At 46.2% G+C, this 24013-nt stretch overlaps 1 protein-coding gene across 5 annotated transcripts in view; it reads right to left on the bottom strand.

Annotated features, from left to right (window-relative positions):
• IL1RAP (interleukin 1 receptor accessory protein) overlaps window positions 1–24013 on the bottom strand; it is a 95722-nt gene that overhangs the window by 51433 nt on the left and 20276 nt on the right. For 2 of the 5 annotated variants that reach the window (XM_061637623.1, XM_061637627.1), the window contains exons 3-4: window positions 19487–19591; window positions 9365–9432 (exon numbers count right to left, since the gene is read on the bottom strand). In XM_061637623.1, the coding sequence (XP_061493607.1) occupies window positions 9365–9432; window positions 19487–19524 (106 nt within the window). In that variant the 5' untranslated portion in view covers window positions 19525–19591. Of the gene's footprint in view, window positions 1–9364; window positions 9433–12613; window positions 12712–19486; window positions 19592–24013 lie in introns of all 5 variants that reach the window. The other 3 variants (XM_061637625.1, XM_061637626.1, XM_061637624.1) reach the window with 2 other exon arrangements.

Genomic DNA, 24013 nt, shown 5'->3' with positions numbered 1-24013 from the left:
GTGCGCTTGATTGTTAAGGATCAGGACAAAAATAAGCTGTTTGTCACACATTAACTTATGGATTATGCAAGGACAGGAATATTTCTAAAACACAAATTCTAGCAGCTGTGGACTGGATAGAGATCAATAAACAGAGGCTGCATGCTGATGACATGGACGTGCTGTGGATGGAGGGCTCTTGTGTTCAGGAATTTGGTGCTGCAATCTGGAAGGGGCCGTGTTCCCCTTGAAGGAACAGGTTTGTAGCCTGGGAGTACTTCTCAATTCTAAGGCCACATTCACACCACATATTTATTCCGCTTTTATTCCACATTTAAACAGCCATGGCTTTCCCCCAAAGAATCCTGGGAAGTGTGGTTTGTGAAGGGCGCTGAGAGTTTTTATTATTTATTATTTGTTTAATATCCCGCCCTTCCTCCCAGCAGGAGCCCTATTCCCCTCATAGAGCTACAATTATCAAGAGTTCTCTGGGAAGAGGGACTGTGAAACCACTCCAAAAATTGTAACTCTGTGAGGAGGAGTCTCCTAACAACTCCCAGCACCCTTCACAAACTACTCGTCCCAGGATTCCTTGCGGAAAGCCACAACAGTTTAAAGTGGAATAATGGTAGAATAGATGTATGGTGTGAATGTGGCCCAATCTGTCACAAGAGTCCCAAATGGCTTCTGTGGCTAGGAGTGCTCATGCCCTGCTTAGGCTGATTTGCCAACCACATCCAATCCTGGACCAGGAAAGCCTGGCCTAAGTTGTGCATGCTCTTGTTGGTGGTGCAGCCACTGGGGCTGCCCAGCTCATGTTGACTTGTGACGGGGCCTTTTTAGTGGTAGATCCCCATTTGTGGAAGGCCCTCCCTGATAAGGTTCTGTCTCCTTGATTACTGACTTTCAAGAGAAATTTAGAAACATTCCTCTTTACTCAGGCATTTGATGGCTGAAAGACACTCTTCCTGGCCAGCCTGAGATCACTGTCTGAGAGAATGTTTTTGACTGTTTTTGGAATGTATATACTGAATCAGACCATTCGCCCATCTAGCTCAGTATGGCTGACACTGACTGGCAGCAGCTCTCCAGGATTTCAGAGAGGACTCTCTCCTAGCCCTACTTGGAGATAGCAGGTAGGGCTTGTCATGAACCTGTAATGGTCATGAGTTATTAAAAATCTAATAGCAATACTTTGGCTCCAGTAAGGGACTCTGGGAGACGGTTACAGTTGGAAAAGACAAGCCTTTGCCAATTTGCAAATCTGAGTTTCACTTCCCAGCTGAAGATGGTTAGAGAAGCCTTAACAAGCTGCACCTGTTTATCTTTGCTGATTAGCAAGTGCCTGGTACCCAAGGTCATCCTTGGCCTGTACAGTTGGAAAACACAGTTGGGAGGGGGGCCTGAAGGCGCGAAAATGTGAGAAACATCGAGAAGAAAGTTACATCAGCCAATTCCTGATTGGTCAATTAATCTTGGACCGTTAGGATCTTTTTCCCTTAAGTATAGGGCTAGAGACCCATAGCCTTCGTTCTCTGTTCTCTGCCTATGCTGACTGGCACCAGAGTTCCAAACCTTTCTGCCTTATGGTTCCAGGGGTTGCTTATGGGAAGGCAACCTATGTCTGGTTCCATTGCTTTATGTTGAACATCCATCTCCCTTAGGAGAGGTGCCACGCAACCAACTACCTCGTGTTTAAGTAGTTAGGTGAGTTAGTTTGTTATTTTCTTGTTGTGTGTATGAATGCTCTTGTAAGAACCTAAACCCCTGTTGGGTGAATGGTCTTAAAGGATTACTTGCTGCTATATTTGATGTGCACTTATATATCTTAATAAAGCTACTTCTATTTAACCTGGTGTGTTCAATTGAGAGAAGGGGTGGTTCTGGATTCAGTACCTTGACCAATCTCAGTCACTAACTACCAAAGAGGGTTAAGAAGTTAAAGGCTTGGATTTTAAGTGTTAAACCAGAGGTGCCTGGCAAGGAGTGTAACTGTGACTCTTGCCCTTTAGGACCTTGGTTTTATATATCTTCTGGGCTCAGAGATCCCCTGGCTCTGAGTGGACCAGTATACAGGGGTGGTGGCAGCCTACCTTCTACCTTGCAGGGTTGTTGTGAGCGTACATAGCCTTGGCAAGGGTGAAGTAATAGCTCTTTTGGTTCCAGTCTCATTTCCCTAAGGGTGGGGGTCTGAGTCTGATGCATGAACCCAGTACCTTGAGGGTCCGGGGGTCATGACAGGGCTGTGCACTGGAGTCACTCGAGACCACAACCAAATTGGGCTGATTTTGGGGGTATCCAGGCATTGATCGAGTCAAGGTGAGGCAGCCCCAGATCCCTGCGGATCATGTTGGGTGTCCCAGAGCAATCCATGTCTGTCAAGGGGTGGGGTGCAGGAAGGAGAGGCAGCTATGGACGGGAAGTGGGACAAACCATGGAAAAGAAGGCCCTAAAGGGCGGCTACGACTTCACAGGTAGAGAAGGTAAGTGTGGGGGTGGGTTGCTGCCTTTCCTGCCTGACCTCTCCTTCTCCACAGCCCCTGAAGCAGCGCCCCGCAGGATGGAATCCTCCCACTCACCCGCTTGTAAGTGGCAGGATGCCATCCTGCGCAATGCCGGTTACTGCTCCTTCAAAAGTGGCTTCACCACATGCAGGGAGGCCGCTCACAAAGCAGCAGCACTCGTCAGGATTGAACCCACCTGCCCTTAGTTGGGGGGTGGGCGGGGGAGGAAGACATGCAGAGTCTCTTCATTCTCCACCCCATTTTTAAAATATGGTTTTAAAATCCCCGAGCCCTGCCTCCCCCCTTCCCAAAATGTGGATTTTCCCTGGGTCAGCACAATGCATATCAGCCCGATTTGGGGGGGGCACAAATTGGGGCCACAGACAGATCAAAGAGCTTGTGTACAGCCCTGATGGTAGGGACTGGACCTGGGACTCCGATGCTCTTTCCCAAAGCATATCTTTGACCTGATTTGCCCTAGGGGCAGGCATGCCTATTACGTCTCCTCTAGGAGGCTTGCATAGAATGGGACGTCTTTGCACCATTTGCTCATTAGCCACGCTGGCATCCTCTTGGCCCTGGTGGTACCTTTCCTGTTCTGCGGTATACATTCCAATTGAGCTTCTCACATTGTGTTTTTAAATGGCTCCAAAGCATTTGGGAGTGATCTGGCCCTCTGGACTTTGCCTTTTAACTTCCTTTTTACCAATCCGCTCACTTTTTGGAAAGTTTACACAAGCGCTTTAGGTGAAAGACTTTTATCAAAACATTTCCCAGAAATGGCATATGGTCAGATTGTGAGTTTGGACCCTGAGGAATGGCAGGAACAAACTCCCACTTTCAGAACTGGCAAAGCTTGCAAAGCAGCCAGTCCTAGCTGGCAAGTGTGTATATTTAATTTTAGGTTTAATTTACCATGCCTCAGTGTTGTCTGTCAAACTCAGGGAGCATATTTGTGTATTCATCTGGTCTGCCTTTCCCTCCTGGGATTCCCAATTTACATGCTAATAAGTTTTATCTAGCAGAGGTATGGCTCTGGTGCATGATGCCGTTCATTGTGCATCCAATTCAAAATTGCACAGGGATCCACACTTTGCAGGGGTCTAATTGTGGTGCCAAGATGGGATGTTTGAAGCAGGACTGATAGCTCCTTTTCATTTAGGGGGAAGGACCTAAAGAGATTGAAAGAACTGGGCATGTTTTGCCTGGAGAAGAGAAGACTGAGGGGAGATATGATAGCACTCTTCAAGTACATGAAAGGTTGCCACACAGAGGAGGGTCGGGATCTCTTCTCAATCATCCCAGAGTGCAGGACACAGAATAATGGGCTCAAGCTGCAGGAAGCCAGATTTTGACTGGACATCGGGAAAAACTTCCTAACTGTTAGAGCCATACGACAATGGAACCAATGACCTAGAGAGGTAGTGGGCTCTCCGACACTGGAGGCATTCAAGAGGCAGCTGGACAGCCATCTGTCGGGAATGCTTTGATTTGGACTCCTGCGTTGAGGAGGGGATTGGACTTGATGGCCTTACAGGCCCCTTCCAACTCTACTATTCTATGATTCTATGACCCACAGCTCAGTGGCAGAGCACCTGCTTTGCATGCAGAAGGCCCCAGGGTCAATCCCCGGCATCTCCAGGTAGGGCTGACAGAGATTTCTGCCTGAAACCCTGGAGAGCCTCTGCCAGTCAGTGTGGATAACACTGAGCTAGATGGACCCATTGCCTGACTCAGCTTCCTATGTTTGTGCTGAACTTATTCCATGGTTTCTTAAAAGACAGATGCATTGCTCCAGAGAACCCAGAGGCCATGTGGTCAGGGCCGTTTTGCACTTCTGAAATGGCCTGTGCAAAGGACTTTGGGAACTCGAACATCTGGGGATGTGCTTAGTAGCGACTAGCTGCCCTTGCCCTCCCCACCATGCTATCAGGCTACCTGCTTCCATTCCAGCTGGTCATGATAAGAACTGTAATTTGAGAACCGGTGCCTGAGCGTGCTTTTCCCCTTGTTCTTCCCTGTCCCTTTTCCCTCACGCGTCGTGCATTTGACATTGTTAGTCTAAGAGCAGTTATCTAACTTTTGAAAATTGCATTTTGTAAATTGTATTGTTTTATTGATGTATTTTATATTGTATTTTTATATTTGTGTTTTTTGTAAGCTGCCTTGAGGGACTTTGGCCAAAAGGTAGGGTATGTATGTATGTATGTATGTATGTATGTATGTATAAATAAATAAATATAATAAATATAATAAATAGTAAATATACAAGCAGAACCTGAGCACAAGAGCGCTCTCTCCACCTGCGATCCTCAGCAACTGGATCCAGAGACATGCTGCCTCGACCAGTGGAAGCAGAACACAGCCAACGTGGCTAGCGGCCATTGCTAGCCTCCTTCTCTGTGACTTTGTCCCATCCTCTTTCACAGGCATCCAAGTTGGAGGCCATCTCTACTTCTTGTGGGGGCAAAGCCCATAGACTGGGAATGAAGGACTTTCTTTTATTTGTCCTGAATCCTCCAACATTCAACTTCATTGGATTTTCACAAGTCCTAATGTTATGAGCGAGGGAGAAAAACCCTTTCTCTGTCCACTTTCTCCACACCATGCATAATTTTTATCAAGCTCTATTTTCATTTGTTTTTACTCAAACTTAGACTGGATGGATCTTTGGCCTCATCCAGAAAGCCAGTTCAGTCATCACATCCTTGAAACACAATATGAAGATCTGGTCAGCTTACGGCAATTTTTAATTCAGAATTTTATTGGTTGATAAAAATGTATTTTTTTTAATTTCCACGTCCCCTTGTGCAGCCCACTACCAAATGCATAAAGATGCCTGCCCCCAGTGGATAAGCTTACTTTTCTCAGTCCTTTCCATGCTCTCACCCCTTCCCTTTCTTCTGAATCATTACCATCACTGTAGATTTTTTCTACAGTGTTATGCTTGCAAAAAAACCCCCAAAAACCATTCAATGAAAAATTTAAAGAAATAAAAGCCACAAAGCAGTATCCCCAAACTTCCACAACTCAACGTTTATCACAACAATTCCAGCAATCTGAACTAAAAACAGAAAAAAAAACCTCCTGCAGACATGATTATTAACAAAACTGGCCACAACTAGAAGTCTCTTTCATCTCAAGTAAAAATGCAGAAAAACACCCATTGGCTTGCGATTGAATCTGGCCCGTTGCCAAGGAAAAATCCGGCACGGTTTCCTGTTAACACAGAGAGGGTGTTTAACCATTGTGGCTGCTTGCCCAGGAAGGAAGTGGGCTCCTCTTCATGACTCAGCAATGCACAAATCAAGACAGCGAGAGGCCTGCAAAGAGATGATTTATTCTATCCGATACATTTCTAATTATCCCACCTTCCCAGAGGCTTCTGCACATCCAAGTCAACTAACAGCAACACCTCCCCTGTACAAACATCACATTAGTAATAATAATAGAGGGGGACCCCCACACACACCTTGCACAGCTCAGCAACTGAAATACTTGTTATCCAATGATGCTTTCGCCAAGCACAGATGCTGTGATGAGCCAGCCAAGGCTATTTTTGAAGCAATTTCGAGACCTGACATGCACCAATCTGACAACCCCATCCTCTGCATGCTTGCTCTGAAGCAAGTCCTACCGAGTTCAGTTGGTGCTTACTCCCAAGTAAAAGTGCATAAGGTTCTAGCCTACATTTTCTCTGTACAGAGAAGGTCTGTCTCTTCGGGGTGGGGCATCTCAGCATTGTGTCTAGAAGACTGCAGGTTCTGACATCTCCAGTTAAAAAGAATCGGGTAGCCAAGTGTGGAGAAAGACTCTTCTCTGCCCGAGTCCCTGGACAGCTGCTGCCAACCAGAGCAGACGATACTGGGGTAGATGGACAAACTGCCTGACATCATATGAGGCAGCTTCCTGTGCTCTTTTCGGCACAGCTGGCCCTTGCCAAAGAAAGTACAAGTCATGCACAGATCAGAGAGAGCTCGAGGAACAGAGAGCGATGCGGCACAGATCAGGGCACCCCCTTCCTCCCCCGACAAAGCAGGACAAAAGCATCACCACTTCCTACACTTGCCCCGTCCTGAAAAGTGTCAGACTGGTCAGGGAGTGCAGCTCCTCCTCCAAAGGGTAGGCCACTCCCCTAGTCGCTCTGGTGGAGATCCCATCATGGGGTCCCAAACCTTTGCCATCTGCCTCCGCCCACCCAAACTCCACTCCAAGGGGCCAGGCATTCTTCTTCAACTCTGCGGCTAACAAAATGAGGGGTGAGAACTCCTCACCTAGCAATGGCAAAACCCTTCCACTGCAATCCCCTTGTTACTAGAGGCCTTCAGGAGAGCAAGGATCATCCTTGAGAGAGGATGGGCCCTGCAAGTTGATCGTCTACCTCTCTTGGAGCCTCTGAGGCTTATCAGTAAGAAGCTGGAATAACTCTGGCCCCAGATGGCTGGCAGTTCACAAAGCCAGCTCGTGACTAAGACAAATTGGCCTGTTAGCAGCTCCGGCTAATTAGATGCCAACACGTTCATCTTGCTCCGTTTGGGGCCCATCTCTTTCCATCAAGGGTGCCCTTTGTTCGAAATGGGCCCTAACTGCTTCCCCACTTTGCAAACAAGGAGGGGGGTGACCTTGCTTGGAGAGAAGGGAGGATGCTTCTGCTAATGAGCCATTTGGCCCCTTGCCCAGGCTTCTGATACGCCCACTGTAGACTCAGCACATTGGCTTGTGGCCACAGAAGGGAGGGCTCTCCCCCACTGCAATAAGGTGGCCTGGGTCTGCCCACAGGATTTCTCATGCTCATGCTTGGAGGACCAGCTTTACATCTGTGTAGTGCCAACAGAGCGCAAGGCACTGGACGGCATCAGTTTGGTGTAATGCTCCTGCCCGGGTGGGCTGTAGGAACATTGAAAGAGTTGCTAAAGTAATTAGGAAAGTCCTGAAGAAGAAAAGGCACTTGGGCTTATGAAGAGCGAGCAGGAGATAGATCAAGGCTTCGTCAAAGCGGGGTGTTTTATCCTGAACTGGTCCCTCCACAGCTACTGTCAGCTTTCCCCCTGCAGTTTAAAAGCTGTTCTGCCACCTTTTTGATTTCAAGCACCAAAAGTCTGGCCGTACCCTGGTGAACGTGGAGCCCAGCCCTTTTTGTACACCCCTGGCATGTCCCAAAACACCCCCAGTGCCTAGCAAACCAAAAACCCATTGAAGCACCAGCCACTGGCCCCATCGGCACTCAAAGCAGTATCATACTTGCTGGAGATGCCTTTATTTAGGCAGGCCTCACAATTGCCTCCTTTTCCTTTCCTTTCTGCAGAAACCCTCCAGGTGCATAGACCTTGTGTGGTCACAGTCCTCCCCGTCATGGGCATGGCAGCTTGGGGGGAAGGGGGCACATGGTTGGGCTCTAGGGTTACAGCATCTTTCCCGCTGCTCAAATCTCTCTCAAAAGGCTGATTCAGAACTTTCCATCCTTGTGCAAAGATGCATTGCAAGGCAGAATTCATCTTTCTGTCCTTTCATAGGAAGGAAGCATCTGGGAGGTAGGAGGGGAGGAAGGGGGGGCTCAGATCCCATGCACGGCACTTAGCCATGTCATTCCCCTGCAGGGATGCCCCGAAGTATCAAGCGGGTGTGGCAGAATGATCAACCATACGTGGGTTTCCAAAGAGGATTGGCTGTTTGAGGTGCCCCGCAGTTTGAAGAACCAGTTTGATTTACACTGGGCAGTTTTGAAATCCTCTTCCGGTTGTGCAGTGTATACGAAGACCTCTTTGCATTCTCTTTAGTTTCATTCCCTCCACTGCCCCGACCCACATTTGAACAGGATGCCTTGGGGGAGGGGAAACATCTATTGCACCCAGAGAAGCCTCTTCACCTTCTGAGCTGGGGAAGGGCTGTAACTCAATGGCTGAACAACCACCCTACCTGCAGAAGGTCCCAGGGTTCAAATACCAGCATCTCCAGGTAGGGCTGAGACTGTACCCTGAAGAGCCGCTGCCAGTCAGTGTATGCCAGGCAAAGCCAACATGGTGCCTTCCAGATGCTGCTGAGACTACAGTTCTCATCATCCCTGATCATTGGCCATGCTTGCTGGGGCTGATGGGAGTTGTAGTCCATGTTGGCTACCTCTGGTGACGACAGTACTAAGCTAGATGGACCAAGAGATTGACTACTATGAGGCACCTTTCTACTTGCCCATCTGACCATTTCCATCATGATGCCACAAGTCCTCTTTAGAGCAGCACTGTTCCCATTCCACTGCGGTATGCCTTCTGCCCAAACCTCCGTTATTTCTCTGGCTGTCTGCTGTGGCAAAATTATGTAACTTGCACAATTAATTACATAAATTAGATCATCAGTGTGTTATTCCACTACATTTACTTCAATGCAAAGTAAATGCAATGCAAATGGGGGGGGATGTAATTGTGTGCAGAGTGAAAATAACTATAGCAAATACTGATCATATTTGCCGGACTGATTTCCATTCCGGACCTGGGACAAATAAACAAACTTTGGTAATTTCCGCTCTCATTTCCACCGGAATTTTCCAACAGCCATGGCCGTCTTTATCTTGCCGTTTAGGAAGACTTGGGAGGGGGTGTCACTTTGCAGACTGTCCAAAGCAGGATATGATACAGCTTATGGATATGCTCTTCAAAGAGGAAAGGAGCGAGATCCCTGCAGGGTGCATCCAGGCTCTGTGGTGCACTCACAGCAATTATTTGGTTCCAGCCTTAGATTTTCCCCCCAAAAAAGAAGCTCTACCTGTTTCATATGCTTGACGTTTAGAGGTTTTGTACAATCAAGCAGCATATAAATTTTGTTGAATAAATAAAATGCTCCCCCTATTAAAGCCTTGTTGCCCAAGACAGAAAAAGTGGCTCACTCACCAGAGGGGCTGCCGAAGTCAGCGCTGCAAAGGCAGAGAGTTACCAGGAGGCAGCAGCGGACGTTCATCCTGCAGGGGTAGAAAAACAGACAGACAGAATGAGTATTCCAGGTACTTTGTTGCCACCACCCCCCTCCAACCCGCTAAAAGCATCTAATGCAAATTGCATAAAGCTGACTCTACACCTTGGCAGACAAGCCAGGAGTATGCAACACTGACCCAAGAGTGTGTGCACGCATGCTGGAGCCTGCCACTTGTACTGGGACACCTAATAGAGGACAATTCCCTGTATCTTTTATGCTCAGGTACACACTTGGCTTGTTATTCCCTGCTGGAAAGTGTTCCAGTAGCAACTGCATAATTGAGACTGGGTCCCCCGTGCCCCCTGAGTTAGCAGTCCAAGTCAAGGGGCCCCCAACAGGCTTAAGTGCCAACATTTCGACATCCTGCTCTTCCCACCCAGATTAAACAGCTTTCCCACCTGTCCAAGGTACAAAGCTCACTATTGCTGCTTCTGCTGCAGCCTGACATGTCTTGAAATGTTCTAATTAGCCTGGTTCTCCCTTGATGCCACCAGATCATGAAGGAAGGAAAACAATTAAGGTAGCAAAGGCAAACTCAGTCAGAAGGCAAGCACATCTCCTGTTCTGTGCATTTTAGCTTCCACAGGCAGCAAACAAGCGAAGCAAAAACAAAAAGCAGAGGGTGCCTCGGGCACAGTTCAGTTTGCAGCCAGGAGGCGTGAAATTCTGCTCCTTAATTAGGAGCCACGGAAGGGCCCTAACAATCTGAGCCAGCAATCCTGCTCAGAGCCACGTCTTAGGACAAAACTAAGGCATGACAGGGAAGGCCACATGTGTTTAGATATTATTGGAGTGTATTATTCATGCACATTATTCAAGAACAATGAGCTTCCTCGCTTTGAGCTTCTCCAGACATCCTTTTTATTGTGCATTCATGATGATTTGTACTCATGATACACACTTTCAATACTATTTGCACCTGCAAAATTTTAAGGGCAGACATATTGCTTCATTTCTTATCTGTGCATGTCCTGTAACTTCCTGCTGAAATCCTGTAATCTTTTGAATGTTACAAATGTTCTGGTGTACATTATGTCCCAAATGTGCTATTCTCCAAGACTATCCCTCCAGATGGCAATAACGTGGCAACCTTGTGGAAGCAACACAGAACAACCGATAAGGTGGGAAGATGTGTGGATGGTCCAGTATAAATCCACCACTAACACACTATTCTTGTGTCAATGACACATTCCAGAGGGGAAATCACCAGCCTGGAGTAGCCCTTAAGCTCATATCTGAAATATGGCTGGCCCTGCCACACCTAGCTTTACCCTCACAAACGGCTAGTTCATTGCCTGCAGTCTGCATTTCACACTGCACATGAGATGCATGCAAGGAATTTTTAAAGGGCTCACAAACAGAGAGAGAAAACAAAACTGTAGTGACAGTCCAGAAACAGGTTTATTTATTTAGTATATTTGTGTGCCGCTTTTCATCACTAGGTGACCTCAAAGCGGCTTCCATAGCAAGAACAAAATAAAAACAATTCAGAACATCATCATCATCATCATAATAAACTACAACAGTATCAATAAACAATACCACAAAATATCATAAAAACAGGCTGAACTGCATCATCTGCTATCTAAGAGAACTAGAACTCACTCCCCACCCAACTCTCTTTGAAGTAGGAACTTGGAAAGAAGAGGCTAAAGGACGATGCTGAAGAAAACACTGCAATTTATTTACACACGCGCTCTCCCAAAAGACGAAGAAAAATTCCTTCTTTGAGGAAAGAGCTCCTTATTGCCTCTGACAAAGAGCTGTTACACTCAAAACAATAACAAAAAATGGAATGCTTTCGTAAATAAGTTATGCTGTTTTCTTCAGCAGCTTGTGAAGTTTGCCTTTTGCGAGTACCCCCCCCCCAAAGTCTGGACTTGGTGTGGCTCACGTTTTGTTTCTTTCCGGCTGAAATCAGCAAGACTCCCTTAACTCTTGTCATTGTCCTGAGACAATGACTTCAAATTGAGGGGGGGGGGCAAGAGGACTGTTGCTCCAAGTGCCTTCTGATGGGAAAGGAGATCCATTGCTATAAATAAATCAATAATAAAAATGTAAATGTACTGCCTTCAAGTCGGTTCCGACTTATGGCGACACTCTGAATAGGGTCTTCATGAGGCCGAGAGGCAGTGACTGGCCCAAGGTCACCCAGCGAAAACCCTCCAGCAGGGAATAACAAGCCAAGTGTGTACCTGAGCATAAAAGATACAGGGAATTGTCCTCTATTAAATGTCCCAGCCCTTTATGGAACGAGGCATGTTTGCCTTTCAAAGGAAGGCTCAGGCATGGACAAGCAGAGCAACAAAGGACTACTTATGAGAGTTGCCGGAGTGAGCTCTTGGGAATGAGACGGATGAAGGAATTCTTGTGAGGGCAGCGGTGGGAGAGGAATGCCAGGACATGCGAGGCCCTGGAAATCGCACCACCGAAGCCTCAGCATGGGGGGCCTTGGCTCTCCCAAGACATCTGGCTTCTGGCTTTCTCTCTGCCCAAATTAGCAGCAAGGGAAACTGAGTCACAAAGAGGGACCCTTCAGCATCCAACCATAGAGGCAGGAATGCAGTAGACTACAGAGACTGGAGAGAGAGGAAGACAGGGAGAGCACTGCAGGCAAAGGCAGATTAAATGTAAATGTACTGCCTTCAAGTCCGTCCCGACTTGTGGCGAGGGTTTTCATGAGGCTGAGAGGCAGTGACTGGCCCAAGGTCACCCTGGGAGCTTCATGGCTATGTGGGGATTCAAACCCTGGTCTCCCAGGTCATAATTACAACCTCTGTCACAGAACTTCAATATGCCGATGATAATGTAGTCTCCACACATTCAGAGGAAGATCTTCAAACTATCCTAAATGTCTTTGCAGAAGCATATGATAAGCTTGGCCTCTTGCTTAACATAAAAAAACCCAAAGTGCTTCATCAGCAAGTGCAAACCAATCTCTGTGTAGCACCATCAATTCAGCTTAATGGTGCAACACTGGAGAATGTCGATCACTTTTCTTATCTTGACAGCCATCTCTCTGTAAAAGCTGACATTGACACTGAAATTCAGCATCGTCTGTGCTCTGCGAGTGCCGCATTCTCCCAAATGAAGCGTAGAGTGTTCGAGGATCGGGATATTCGCAGGGAGACCAAAATGCTTATTTACAAAGCCATTGTACTACCGACCTGACTGTACGCCTGTGAAACATGGACCATCTGTAAACGCCACTCCCAACTTCTTGAAAGATTCCACCAACACTGCCTCCAGAAAATTCTGCAAATTACTTGGGAAGATAGGCGGACTAATGTTAGTGTATTGGAAGAAGCAAAGACCACCAGTGTTGAAACAATGATCCTCCAACATCAACTTCGCTGGACCGGCCATGTTGTTCGAATGCCTGATCACCGTCTTCCAAAGCAGCTACTTTACTCCCAACTTAAGAATGGAAAACGGAATATCGGTGGACAGCAAAAGAGGTTTAAAGATGTTCTCAAAGCTAATCTAAAAAAAAGTAACATAAGCATCGAGAACTGGGAAGCCTTGGCCCATGAGCGTCCCAATTGGCGGTCAGCCATTATCTAAGGTGCTATGGACTTTGAAGAAGCACAAGTACAGGGTGAAAGGGAGAAACTAACTAAGCGGAAGGCACATCAGGCAAATCCTCATCGCGACCATCTTCCATCTGGAAACCTTTGTCCTCACTGTGGGAGGCTGTGTGGATCCAGAATTGCCCTCCACAGTCACTTACGGACTCACCGCTAAAGACCTTATCTTGGAAGACAATCTTACTTGGTCACGAGTGATCACCAATGAATGAATGAGTCCAACACCTTAACCACTACACCACACTGACTCTCCAAATCAATAATAGCAATATTTATATAAATAATCAACTTTGTACAGGACCAGACGCAAAGATCCTGTAGAAAATGGGAGGTGTGGCAAGCAAAGCTCATCACAAGCAAAGCGGCACCTGCTAAACTTCTGCCTTCTGCACAGCTGTAGTCTCAAAATCTCCGTTTGCATCTGGCCATTGCCCAGGTGCCTGTAGAAGGCGGCTGCAGTTTGGTGGCAGAGCAGCTGCATTGCATGCAGAAGGCCCCAGGTTCAGGCCCTTACAGCATCTCCAGCTAGGATTGGGAAAGAGTCTGGCCTTAACCCTGGAGTGCCTCTGCCAGTCAGTGTGGGGAATACTGGCCTAAATGGACCAACAGTCTCGCTCTGTGCAAGGCAGCTTCCTGTGTTCCACATTGAAAGTACAAGATTCAGTCCCTGGCATTGAAAACACTGGAGAGTCATTGCCCGTCAGCGTCAACAATATTGACCTAGATGGACAAATGACCTGACTATGTGCAAGGCAGCTTTCTGCAATCCCATTAAAAAGTACCATATCAATGTCAAACCTCTTTTCCCCTAAGTAATGTTGGCAGTGATGCCAAGCATTACCCCCAGAGCTGGAGGGGGGGACCCTGTAGCATCCAAGAGTCTGCACCCACGTGGGGGCAGAGCCAACTGCTTAGGGCCTCTCTCAAAGAATCAGCAGCCTTCCCAGTAATGCAGTGGACGCTAATCTTTTGGGGACCATAGGCACATTTCCAAACTTGAGAAACATTCATGCGCACCACACACACCACACGACCAGGCACACACAGAGAGACACTACTCTCTTGGCTACAATTTTGTTGTTGTTGTTGTTGTTGTGATGTGTCTTCAAGTCAATTACGACTTATGGCGACCCTATGAATCAGAGACCTCCAAGAGCATCTGTCGTGAACCACCCTGTTCAGATCTTGTAAGTTCAGGTCTGTGGCTTCCTTTATGGAATCAATCCATCTCTTGTTTGGCCTTCCTCTTTTTCTACTCCCTTCTGTTTTCCCCAGCATTACTGTCTTTTCTAGTGAATCGTGTCTTTTCATTATGTCTCCAAAGTATGATAACCTCAGTTTCATCATTGTAGCTTCTATTGACAGTTCTGGTTTAATTCGTTCTAACACCCACTTATTTGTCTTTTTCGCGGTCCATGGTACCTGCAAAGCTCTCCTCCAACACCACATTTCCAATAAGCTGATTTTTCTCTTATCCGCTTGTTTCACTGTCCAGCTTTCACATCCATACACACAGATCAGGAATACCATGGTTAAACTATGGAATTTGCTCCCACAAGATGCAGTAATGGCCACCAGCTTGGATGGCTTTAAAAGAAGATTGGACAAATTCACGGAGGACAGGGCTATCAATCACATGATGGCTGTGCTGTGCCACCCTAGTCAGAGGCAGCATGCTTCTGAAAACCAGTTGCTGGAAGCCTCAGGAGGGGAGAGTGTCCTTGCACTCAGGTCCTCCTTGCGGGCTTCCCCCAGGCACCTGGTTGGCCATTGTGAGAACAGGATGCTGGACTAGATGGGCCACTGGCCTGATCCAGCAGGCTCTTCTTATGTTCTTATGAATGATCCTGACTTTAGTGTTCAGTGATGCATATATCTGTATGCTAGTGGCTACAATAGGCATCTTCTTTCAAGCCTTATTTCAGTGGCACTAAAGTACTGGTGCCATGGGAAAGGAATTTGCTCCATATGCATGCTTGGTTCACTTAGACGAAGCCCCCTGACCATTGCTACCGCTCACAATAAGAGTCTCCCACCAGGCACATTGAATGGAGACGGTGTCAAGGTCACCCAGCTTGGTCATTATTCTGCTTCCATTTGCCACACATGTCTCTCCACTTCCTTCTTTCCGAAGGGCCTCCTGAAGTGCAACCCTTGAGTTATTCTCTGGGCAAGGCTTAACAACAAACTGCCATTCAACGAACATACCCTTAGCAACAAGAGCCAAATGCCCTGGCAACCAGCTGTCAGACTAAACACACAAGATGTATTTTAATTTTTCTTGGAGAACCAACGGATGATGATAAAACACCTGAGGGGTCCAGAACAATCTGTAAATGGCTGATTAAGCAACCCAGGCAAATAGATGGTTTTACCCATTCTCTAAAAGTTATTTATTTAAAATATTTATATTATCCTACCTTTCAGCTACTATTGCCGTTAACATCTGGGTATCAGAAGACCACGGCACAACCCTCAACCATGTTCACACAGAATGTACTGCTGCTCAGTATTGCCACCTGCCGCTTTCCCATCACGTCTAATGAAGGGTTCTGTGTAGCTCAGAAGACTGCACAAAATTCCAGCACCAACCAGTTCTCAAGACATGGTGGCGATGTCCAGTCAGGGTTAATAATTCCCATTATATGGGACTACATAAGAACCCTCCTAAATTATGCCAAAAGCTCATCAACTCCAGCATTCTGTTCTCACATGGCCAACCAGAAGCCCATTATGGGAAGCCCACAAGCCCCAGAGGCAGAATTTGACAGCCACCAAGTTAACACCTGTAGCAGTCTACCGTTTCCATTCATTCTTCTCAGTGATTTGATGCAGCAGCACTTGGAAAAGCCTTCAGGCCCATTACTGCAATGGGGACTAGCTGCTTGGTTTTATCCATGGAGATTGCAGGCATTCCCACCTTGAGACCCACACAGACAGATAGCTGTGCATTGTGACACGGCAGGCGCCATCTCTGTTTTTGCTATTTCTTTTGAGTTTATTTATATACCAAGTAATCATTTGCATTTCCAAACGGTCCATTTAAAAACAAGCCATATATAAAATCAACAATAAAAGCATTGTAAAACCTGTTCGAGGCAGACAGAAAAAGCAATTTAATCCAGCCCTTGGTGGGCCTCCATACAGGTATAGCGAGTCCCACACTGTGCAGGCCTGCTCAAGGAAAAGGTATATATATCTGTGTATGTATTTGGCAGGCTTTTATCTCCTCTGCAGTCTCATCTACAGGGTTCAAGAGTGCCGCTAATTATATGTAAAGTCACACACAAGACTGCACACTGGACTACAGTCAGTGGAGGCTGATGGCTCCGATGTCAGTGGGGCAGTGAATCTGCTGGACGCACCTTGGACAGCTCCTTGAAAGCTTGGACTAAAACGTGGAGTGGATTCACTGCCCCAGAGCCATCAGCCTCCACTGACTATAGGCCGAACCACCTTCCTGGTATTTCCCTAGAACTGAACAGCACTGCTGCTCAAATAGTCAAAACCACAGAACTGGGGGCAGGGGAGAGATAAAGAAAGCAAAATGATGGAGAAGGGAGGAAATAATTTGCAAAAGCAGCTGCAAAAAAAAATGTGGGGGAGGGAAGCTCAAGGATTTAATGTATGCTGGGAAAGGCCCTTCAGCCCATTCAGGAAATGTTTTTGCTTTCTACTATCTGGTACTGCAAAAAAAAGAGGAGGATAGACAATGGAGAAGATTACTGTAGCAGAAGCCATCTGGGCTCCATTGAGCAGGGAATATAAAGTGCTTTCCAGGCGGCCAGATTGCTCTTCCAGGGGCAATGAGCCTCTGAACATCAGTGTCCATTTTATTTGGGCAGGCAGATTAGCAGTAAAGAGTTTGCACCTTCGGCCACAAGCCCCAGAGAGTAAAACTACAGCCACAGCAAACAGCTCCTATTGACAAGTCATCAGCCTCCCAAATAAAAAGGCATGACCTTCCAAGGTCATGATGCAACAATGATAATATTTTTTTATTTAATTTATCTGGGTTTTAATGCCTTAGCAGAAATAATTGCTGACACAGTGGTCCCAGCAATCCAAATTCAGGAAGGAAATACTTTCAACAGGATTTGCTTCCCCTATTACAAACTGTCTGCACTTGCTTTGGGGTTACACAAATTATTTATTTATTTATTTATTTATTTATTACATTTATATACCGCCCCATAGCCGAAGCTCTCTGGGCGGTATACAGCAATTAAAAACAATAAAAACAAATATACACATTTTAAAACACACACAAAAATAAAAAAATAAAATAAAAACAATTAAAAACAATTTAAAAACACATGCTAAATCTCTTCAAGTAAACGGAGGACCTGTTCCTCCAAACGCCTGCAACTGATGCTTGTACTTGCTAGAGATAGGGGAGAAATCCAGTTCGCATGCAAAGATGAACCTACCTAATCCATACTTCCAGAAACAGTAGACAACCCCAAAAGCAGCCATCTTTCAAAATTCACATTTCTCTGAATTGTCTAGTGCAGTTCTCAAGCCAAGTAATATTGTGCAAAAAATGCATATATTAATGAAATTAACTTACAAAAATGCACTATATTTGTGAGAAGTGCTTGCAGCAATATATAGGCACAATTGTGTGCCAAAATGTGTATATTAGGAGAAAATTGCTGATGAATTTTCATGAGACATTTTCTCTTTTTTAAATGGAAATATGGAGAATTGAGCTTAAGACTTGTATTTCTTGTACTTAATTTTATATGCAATGTTTACATTACGTTGATACTAAAGAGGATGTTTTGTTCAGTTAACTGTATTTTATTGATTGTTTTTTGTAGTTGTTTTAAGATGTTTTGACTTGTACACTGCTTAGAGTTTTATCTAAATATAAAAGGTATATAAATGGACTAAATAAATAAATAAAGACTGAAAAAAAATGAGAAAATGAAATTGACAGATTCAGCCATCCCTCATCACTTGTACAAGTCAGGTAGCATCCCATTCCTAGCCAGCATCTTGCAACCCGCTTTGGGCCTTGAGCAATTGATACTCTCATCATGCAATTAACAGTTACTAGCAGCCTCTTGCCTGCCTCAGATATTCAATAACTGGCGTAGAAACGAGGTGCGCCTGGCGCCAACACTGTTATCCTTTCGGCGCCAGGTCAAGATTTTCCTCTTCTCCCAGGCATTTTAGCATGTGTTTTAAATTGTTTTTAAAATATGTGTTTTAAATTGTATATTTGTTTCAATGTTTTTGATTGCTGTAAACCACCCAGAGAGCTTCGGCTATGGGGCGGTACACAAGTGCAATAAATAAATAAATAAATAGTAACACCAAGAAACCAGGAGATCAGTGCAGTTTTCAAAGGTTCAGTCCACCACCTTGATTCACAACGGTGTCCAATTGTATCTAAACACAGACAGAAACCTGGTCCTTGTCTCATGAACCACCACGCAGAATGTGCTTATGAAATCTTAAAAAGGTATCCAAACGCATAGCGAACAAACAACTGTCCAAAAATTACAATTGATGCTCGGAGGCTGAGTTGCACCACTGCAAGAGGAGGTTCACAACATCTTGAGAACAGACCTGTTGGGCCAGGTCAAGAGTCCAAGCTCAAAAGCAGGCAGTTAGACACTCCTCGGAAGCTCACAAGCAACACAGGAAGGTCATGCAATGGCCCCGTGGTTGAGCACATGGACTGCACGGAAAAGGTCCAATGTTAAATCCGTGGCAGGTATTCTCCATGGAGGGCTGAGAAAGACCCCCATTGGAATCTTACTGATTGTTATTATGTTGCATTCCACCTTGATATAATAACAAAACTCCAAAGAGCCGTGGCCGGTCTGTGTAAGCAACACTGAGCTAGATGGAACGAGAGTCTGGCTCAGCACAACCCAACTTCCTATGTTCATCAGGAGCATCTAAAGCTCAATGGCAGAGCTGCAGAAGGCCCACCCCACCCCTTCAATCCCCAGCGCCTGCAGACAGAGCTATGAAAGACCCCTGTTGGAAACCTTGGTGAGCTACCACCTTGGATTAGGGGAGGGAGGGATTTGAGGTGGCAGCCAGGACGTACAAACACTGCATCTGTGTGAACACAGAAAGCTGCCTTATCCCAAGTCAGAGCACTGGCCGACCATTTGGCTCAATGTATTGTGAGCCCTACTTGAAGGGGCCAAGAATTGAAGCTGGGACCTTCTGCATGACAGCAAAATATTCTACTATTGGAACTGGGGTTGGGTGGCTCTGTGGCAGATCATCTGCTCTGCATGCAAAAGATTCCAGGTTCAACCCCCAATGGCAGCATCTCCTGGTAGGGCTGGGAATGTCCCCTGTCTGAACCCCTGGACAGCTGTCAGTGTAGACCATCCTGAGCGAGATGGATCAATGATCAGATGCGGCATAAGGTACTTCTGGTGTTCCTAGAACGTAATGCCAAAGTAGTAGACAGAACATTCTGACCTTTCTTTCTGCAGGGAAGGGGAGAAAAAGGCCCACATGCTTCCTCCTTCAGTTTTCAGCCACGTAAGTCAGAAGTGGGTAACCTGCAGCCCTGGCCCACAACATCTTTGGGAAGAAGGATGGGATAGAAATTAAAGAGACAGCCAATAAGATATAACTCCCATATCTTGGTCGTGCTCTCTGACACTGGAGACCTTCAAGAGGCAGCTGGACAGCCATCTGTCGGGAATGCTTTGATTTGGATTCCTGCATTGAGCAGGGGGTTGGACTTGATGGCCTTACAGGCCCCTTCCAACTCTACTATTCTATGATCCCTGGCCATTGGCCACATGCTGGGGCTGATGGGAATTGAAGCCCAGCAACATCGGGTCACAGGTTCTGCAGCCCTGCTATAAATAATCACAATACTCACAAAAACTTTCCACTTTCCTCTTTCAACAAGCCTTTTAAGTTGAGACCTATCCTAGTCTGTGTCTGTGTTAGAATTGCTTGTTAATATGTGTTTTTTAAATAATGGTTTTAACCCTTTTAAAAAAGATTTTAAAGCTTTTTTTAGTGTTTTTAAAGTTGTTTTAATGTATTTTAAGGTCTGTTTTTATGATGTTTTAAAGCGTTTTTAGCGCTTCTGTTTGCCACCCTCCTGCCGGGAGGAAGGGCAGGGTATAAATCAAATAATAAATAAATTAATAAAAAAAATACTGGATCATTCCACCCATTTGCTCCAACAGGCACGGCTCATGAAAATTAGCTTGCACAGCCACATATGATGCAATCCTTCCTGACACAAAAGGAAGAGTAACCTATCGTTTTGTGATTGATTGAGCTTCCTATGTTTGCATGACTTACAGCCCTTCCCTGAACTGTCTATCCAAAAAGCTTTCTGTATGCAACAACTTGCACCTATGAGGACGAAGAGACTGGGGTTGATGTCCTCCATCAATATTTATTATTTGAGGGAGAACAATTCAATTGATCAGCCAAGGGCTGGTGCTGAATGACAGAGAACACAATGCAGATATAGAGGTTACAAAACAGGCCCCACCACGCCTGGCCAGGGGACAGATGTCTGGACTCCCTCACAGGCTTTCCAGCAAAAGTATCCCGTCACAGAGAACTTTGTTTACCACCCCTACCACTTAGACAGAACACTTTCAAAGGGGACTTACAACTTTTTATTGCAGTTGTCCTCCCCAAAACATGTACAAGTTGAACCTCCAACGGCAGACACCGAGGGTAAGCAACAGGGGAAAGCTGTTGCCTTTATGCCCTACTTGTGGACTTCCCATCTGGGGCATCTGCTGTCCACTGTTTATTTATTTATTATTTATTTATTTAAAACATTTCTATCCCACCCTTCTACCCTATAATAGGGCACTCAGGGCGGCTTACAATAAAACCGAGCCCGTACATAATAAAATTGCACACAATAAAAATCACAAAAACATTAAATTATAATACATAAAATGCAATTAAAATACATAAAATAATTTATATACATATACACACACATACACACATAAGGAATGGTACTGAAGGGACTACTGAGGTAAAAATTAACACAGAAGGCATGAAATCAGTGTCAGGCTCTACTTTCAGTCCCTCTCAAAGGCTCACCGGAACAAGATCATTTCCAGAAGTCTCCGGAAAACCAACAAGGAGGGAGCAGAGTGAACTTCTTGGGGTAGGGTATTCCAGAGCTTGGGGGCCCAGCTGAAAAAGCTCTCTCCCACGTGCCTGTCAGTCTAACATCTTTTATTCCAGGCATGCAGAGGAGACCAGAGGCAGATGGTCCCGGGCAGGTACATATGGGCGGAAGTGGTCCCTCAGGTATATTGGTCCAAGGTTGTTTAGGGCTTTAAAGGTCAGAACCAGCACTTTGAATTAGGCCCGGAAACAAATTGGGAGCCAGTGGAGTTGATAAAGCACAGGGGTGATATGCTCCCTGCACCGGTTAACATTCTGGCTGTTGCATTTTGAACCAGCTGCAATTCCCGAACCGTTTTCAAAGGCAGCCCCACATAGAGTGTGTTACAGTAATCAAGCCTCGATGTCACCAATGCATGTGTCACTGTGGCCAAGACAACTGCTTCCAGGAAGAGACGCAGCTGGTAGACCAGTTTGAGTTGGCCAAAAGCACTCCTGGCTACTGCAGCCACCTGATATTCAAGCAGCATGGCAGGATCCAGGAGGACTCCCAAATTGCGGACCTGCTCCTTCAAGGGGAGTGCAACCCCATCCAGAATAGGTTGCAACCCTATCCCTGGCGCTGTTTTCCCCTTGACCAGCAACACTTCCATCTTGTCTGGATTAAGTTTCAGTTTGTTAGCCCACATCCAGCCCTTCACAGCCTTGAGATGAGCACTCCCTCCCTGCAATCAGGTGGTAGAGAGAGATAGAGCTGAGTGTCATCAGCATATTGATGACATTGTACTCCAAATATCTGGATGACCTCTCCCAGCGGTTTCATATAAATGTTAAAGAGCATCGGAGGCAGAATTGAACCCTGTGGTATCCCGTAGGCCAATGGCCAGGGGGACGAGAAGTAGTCTCCCAGCACCACTTTCTGGGTCCTGTCCATCAGGTAGGATCGGAGCCACCGTAAAACAGTGCCTCCCAATCCCATCCCAGCTAGACAGCCCAGAAGGATACCATGGTCAATCGTATCAAAGGCTGCTGAGAGGTCCAGCAGCACCAACAGGGATGCACTCCCAACTGCCTGATGCCTGGCGTAGGTCGTCAAGCAGGGCGACCAAGGCAGTCTCTGTCCCATGACTGGGCCTGAAGCCTGATTGAAAAGGGTCTAGAACAGCCTTTCCCAACTAGTGGGCCACCATATGTTGTTGGACCACAACTCCCATCAGCCTCAGCTAGCATTGCCAATGGTCAGGAAAGATGGGAATTGTGGTCCAACAACATCTGGAGGCACACTGGTTGGGAAAGGCTGGTCTAGATAGTCTGATTCATCCAGGAAAACTTGGCGCTGATCAGCCACTACCCTCTCAATCACCTTGCCCCAAAAGGGGAAGTTAGAGACTGGACGAAAGTTGTGGCATTATAGCAGCAATTATTCAGAGTCATGTGATAGTGGTTACTGATAGCCTTTTAGAGACTGGGTAATAAAGAGAAAGTGAGAGACAAGTGACAAACACAATGAATTATGTGGTAGAGGTGGGATTTGAACCCATGACTCCCTTGTCATCCACAAGGTCACTCTCTCTTTCTATCTTAAGAACCCAAGAACCGCCCCCCTGAAGCAGGCCAAAAGTTTTTTAATGATCAGTCACATGCTCTTTGGGAGCACACAATGATGGGGACACTGGCACGATAGTTTCACATTTTCCTCACAAGGGCTTCGCAACATAAGGAAGCCCGGTGTGGGAGCTTCGGGATGGAGCCTGGTGGCACACCGGTCCATATTTTGGCACTACTGGTTTCTAAGCAGACAGACAACTCAGGATATCCTTCCTGCATTTAGAGATTGCCTTGAACACGCTTCTACCAGAGTCCCTCGCCTGCCTGGCCACACGCAGCTGCTGTGCAGTTGGGACACATGGATAGACCTGATTATATGGAAATGGAAATGGGCTGCCTTCAAGTCAATCCCGACTTATGGTGACCCTATGAAGAGGGTTTTCATGGTAAGCGGTATTCAGAGGGGGTTTCCCATTGCCTCCCTCTGTGGCTGAGAGGTAGTGACTGGTCCAAGGTCACCCAGTGAGCTTCATGGCTGTGTGGGGACTCGAACCCTGGTCTCCCAGGTTGTAGTCCAGAATCTTAACCACTACACCACACTGGCTCTCAAAAAGCAATACATTTTTTTTTCTAGTGCCAGCACTGCCCCAGTCAAAACAGGGGCAAAAAATGAACATTAACAGAGAGGAAAAATGGAAATGGACGGCCTTCAAGTCGATCCCAACTTATGGTGACCCTATGAATAGGGTGTTCATGGTAAGCGGTATTCAGAGGGGGTTTCCCATTGCCCCCCTCTGAGGCTGAGAGGCAGTGACTGGCCCAAGGTCAGTGAGGTTAGCGGCTGTGTGGGGATTCAAACCCTGCTCTCCCAGGTCATAGTCCAACACTGTAACCACTATGCCATACTGATTATTTAGGCCTAATGAAATAGGTGGCCCTGTGGAGCCAACAACGTAGTATGATTCATTATGATTGACTACATCTCTGTCCTGCCCTTCCTCTCAAAGAAGTCAAAACACCAAAGCAGCAGTAAAACACAGTTTGGGGCTTCGTCATTCTTATTTTTTTAAACTATGTAAGTCATTAAAAAAAACATTAAGAAAATTTTACTGTAGATATGTGAGACAGGTATACCCTCACAGCTAATAATTTCAAGGTGGCCAGGGACAGTATCTTTCAGCCATCAAATGCCTGGCTGTAGAAGGACAAGGGTAGCCAACGTGGTGCTCTCCAGATACTGTTGGGCTACAACTCTCATAATCAGCCCTAACCATTAGACATGCCGCTGGGACTGATGGAAGCTGGAGTCCAGCAACATCCAGAGGGCACCATGTT

The sequence above is a fragment of the Rhineura floridana genome, chromosome 7 (genome assembly GCF_030035675.1).
Source record: "Rhineura floridana isolate rRhiFlo1 chromosome 7, rRhiFlo1.hap2, whole genome shotgun sequence".
In the NCBI taxonomy this organism is placed as follows: domain Eukaryota; kingdom Metazoa; phylum Chordata; class Lepidosauria; order Squamata; family Rhineuridae; genus Rhineura; species Rhineura floridana.
This window is presented reverse-complemented; position numbering and strand designations above follow the sequence as displayed.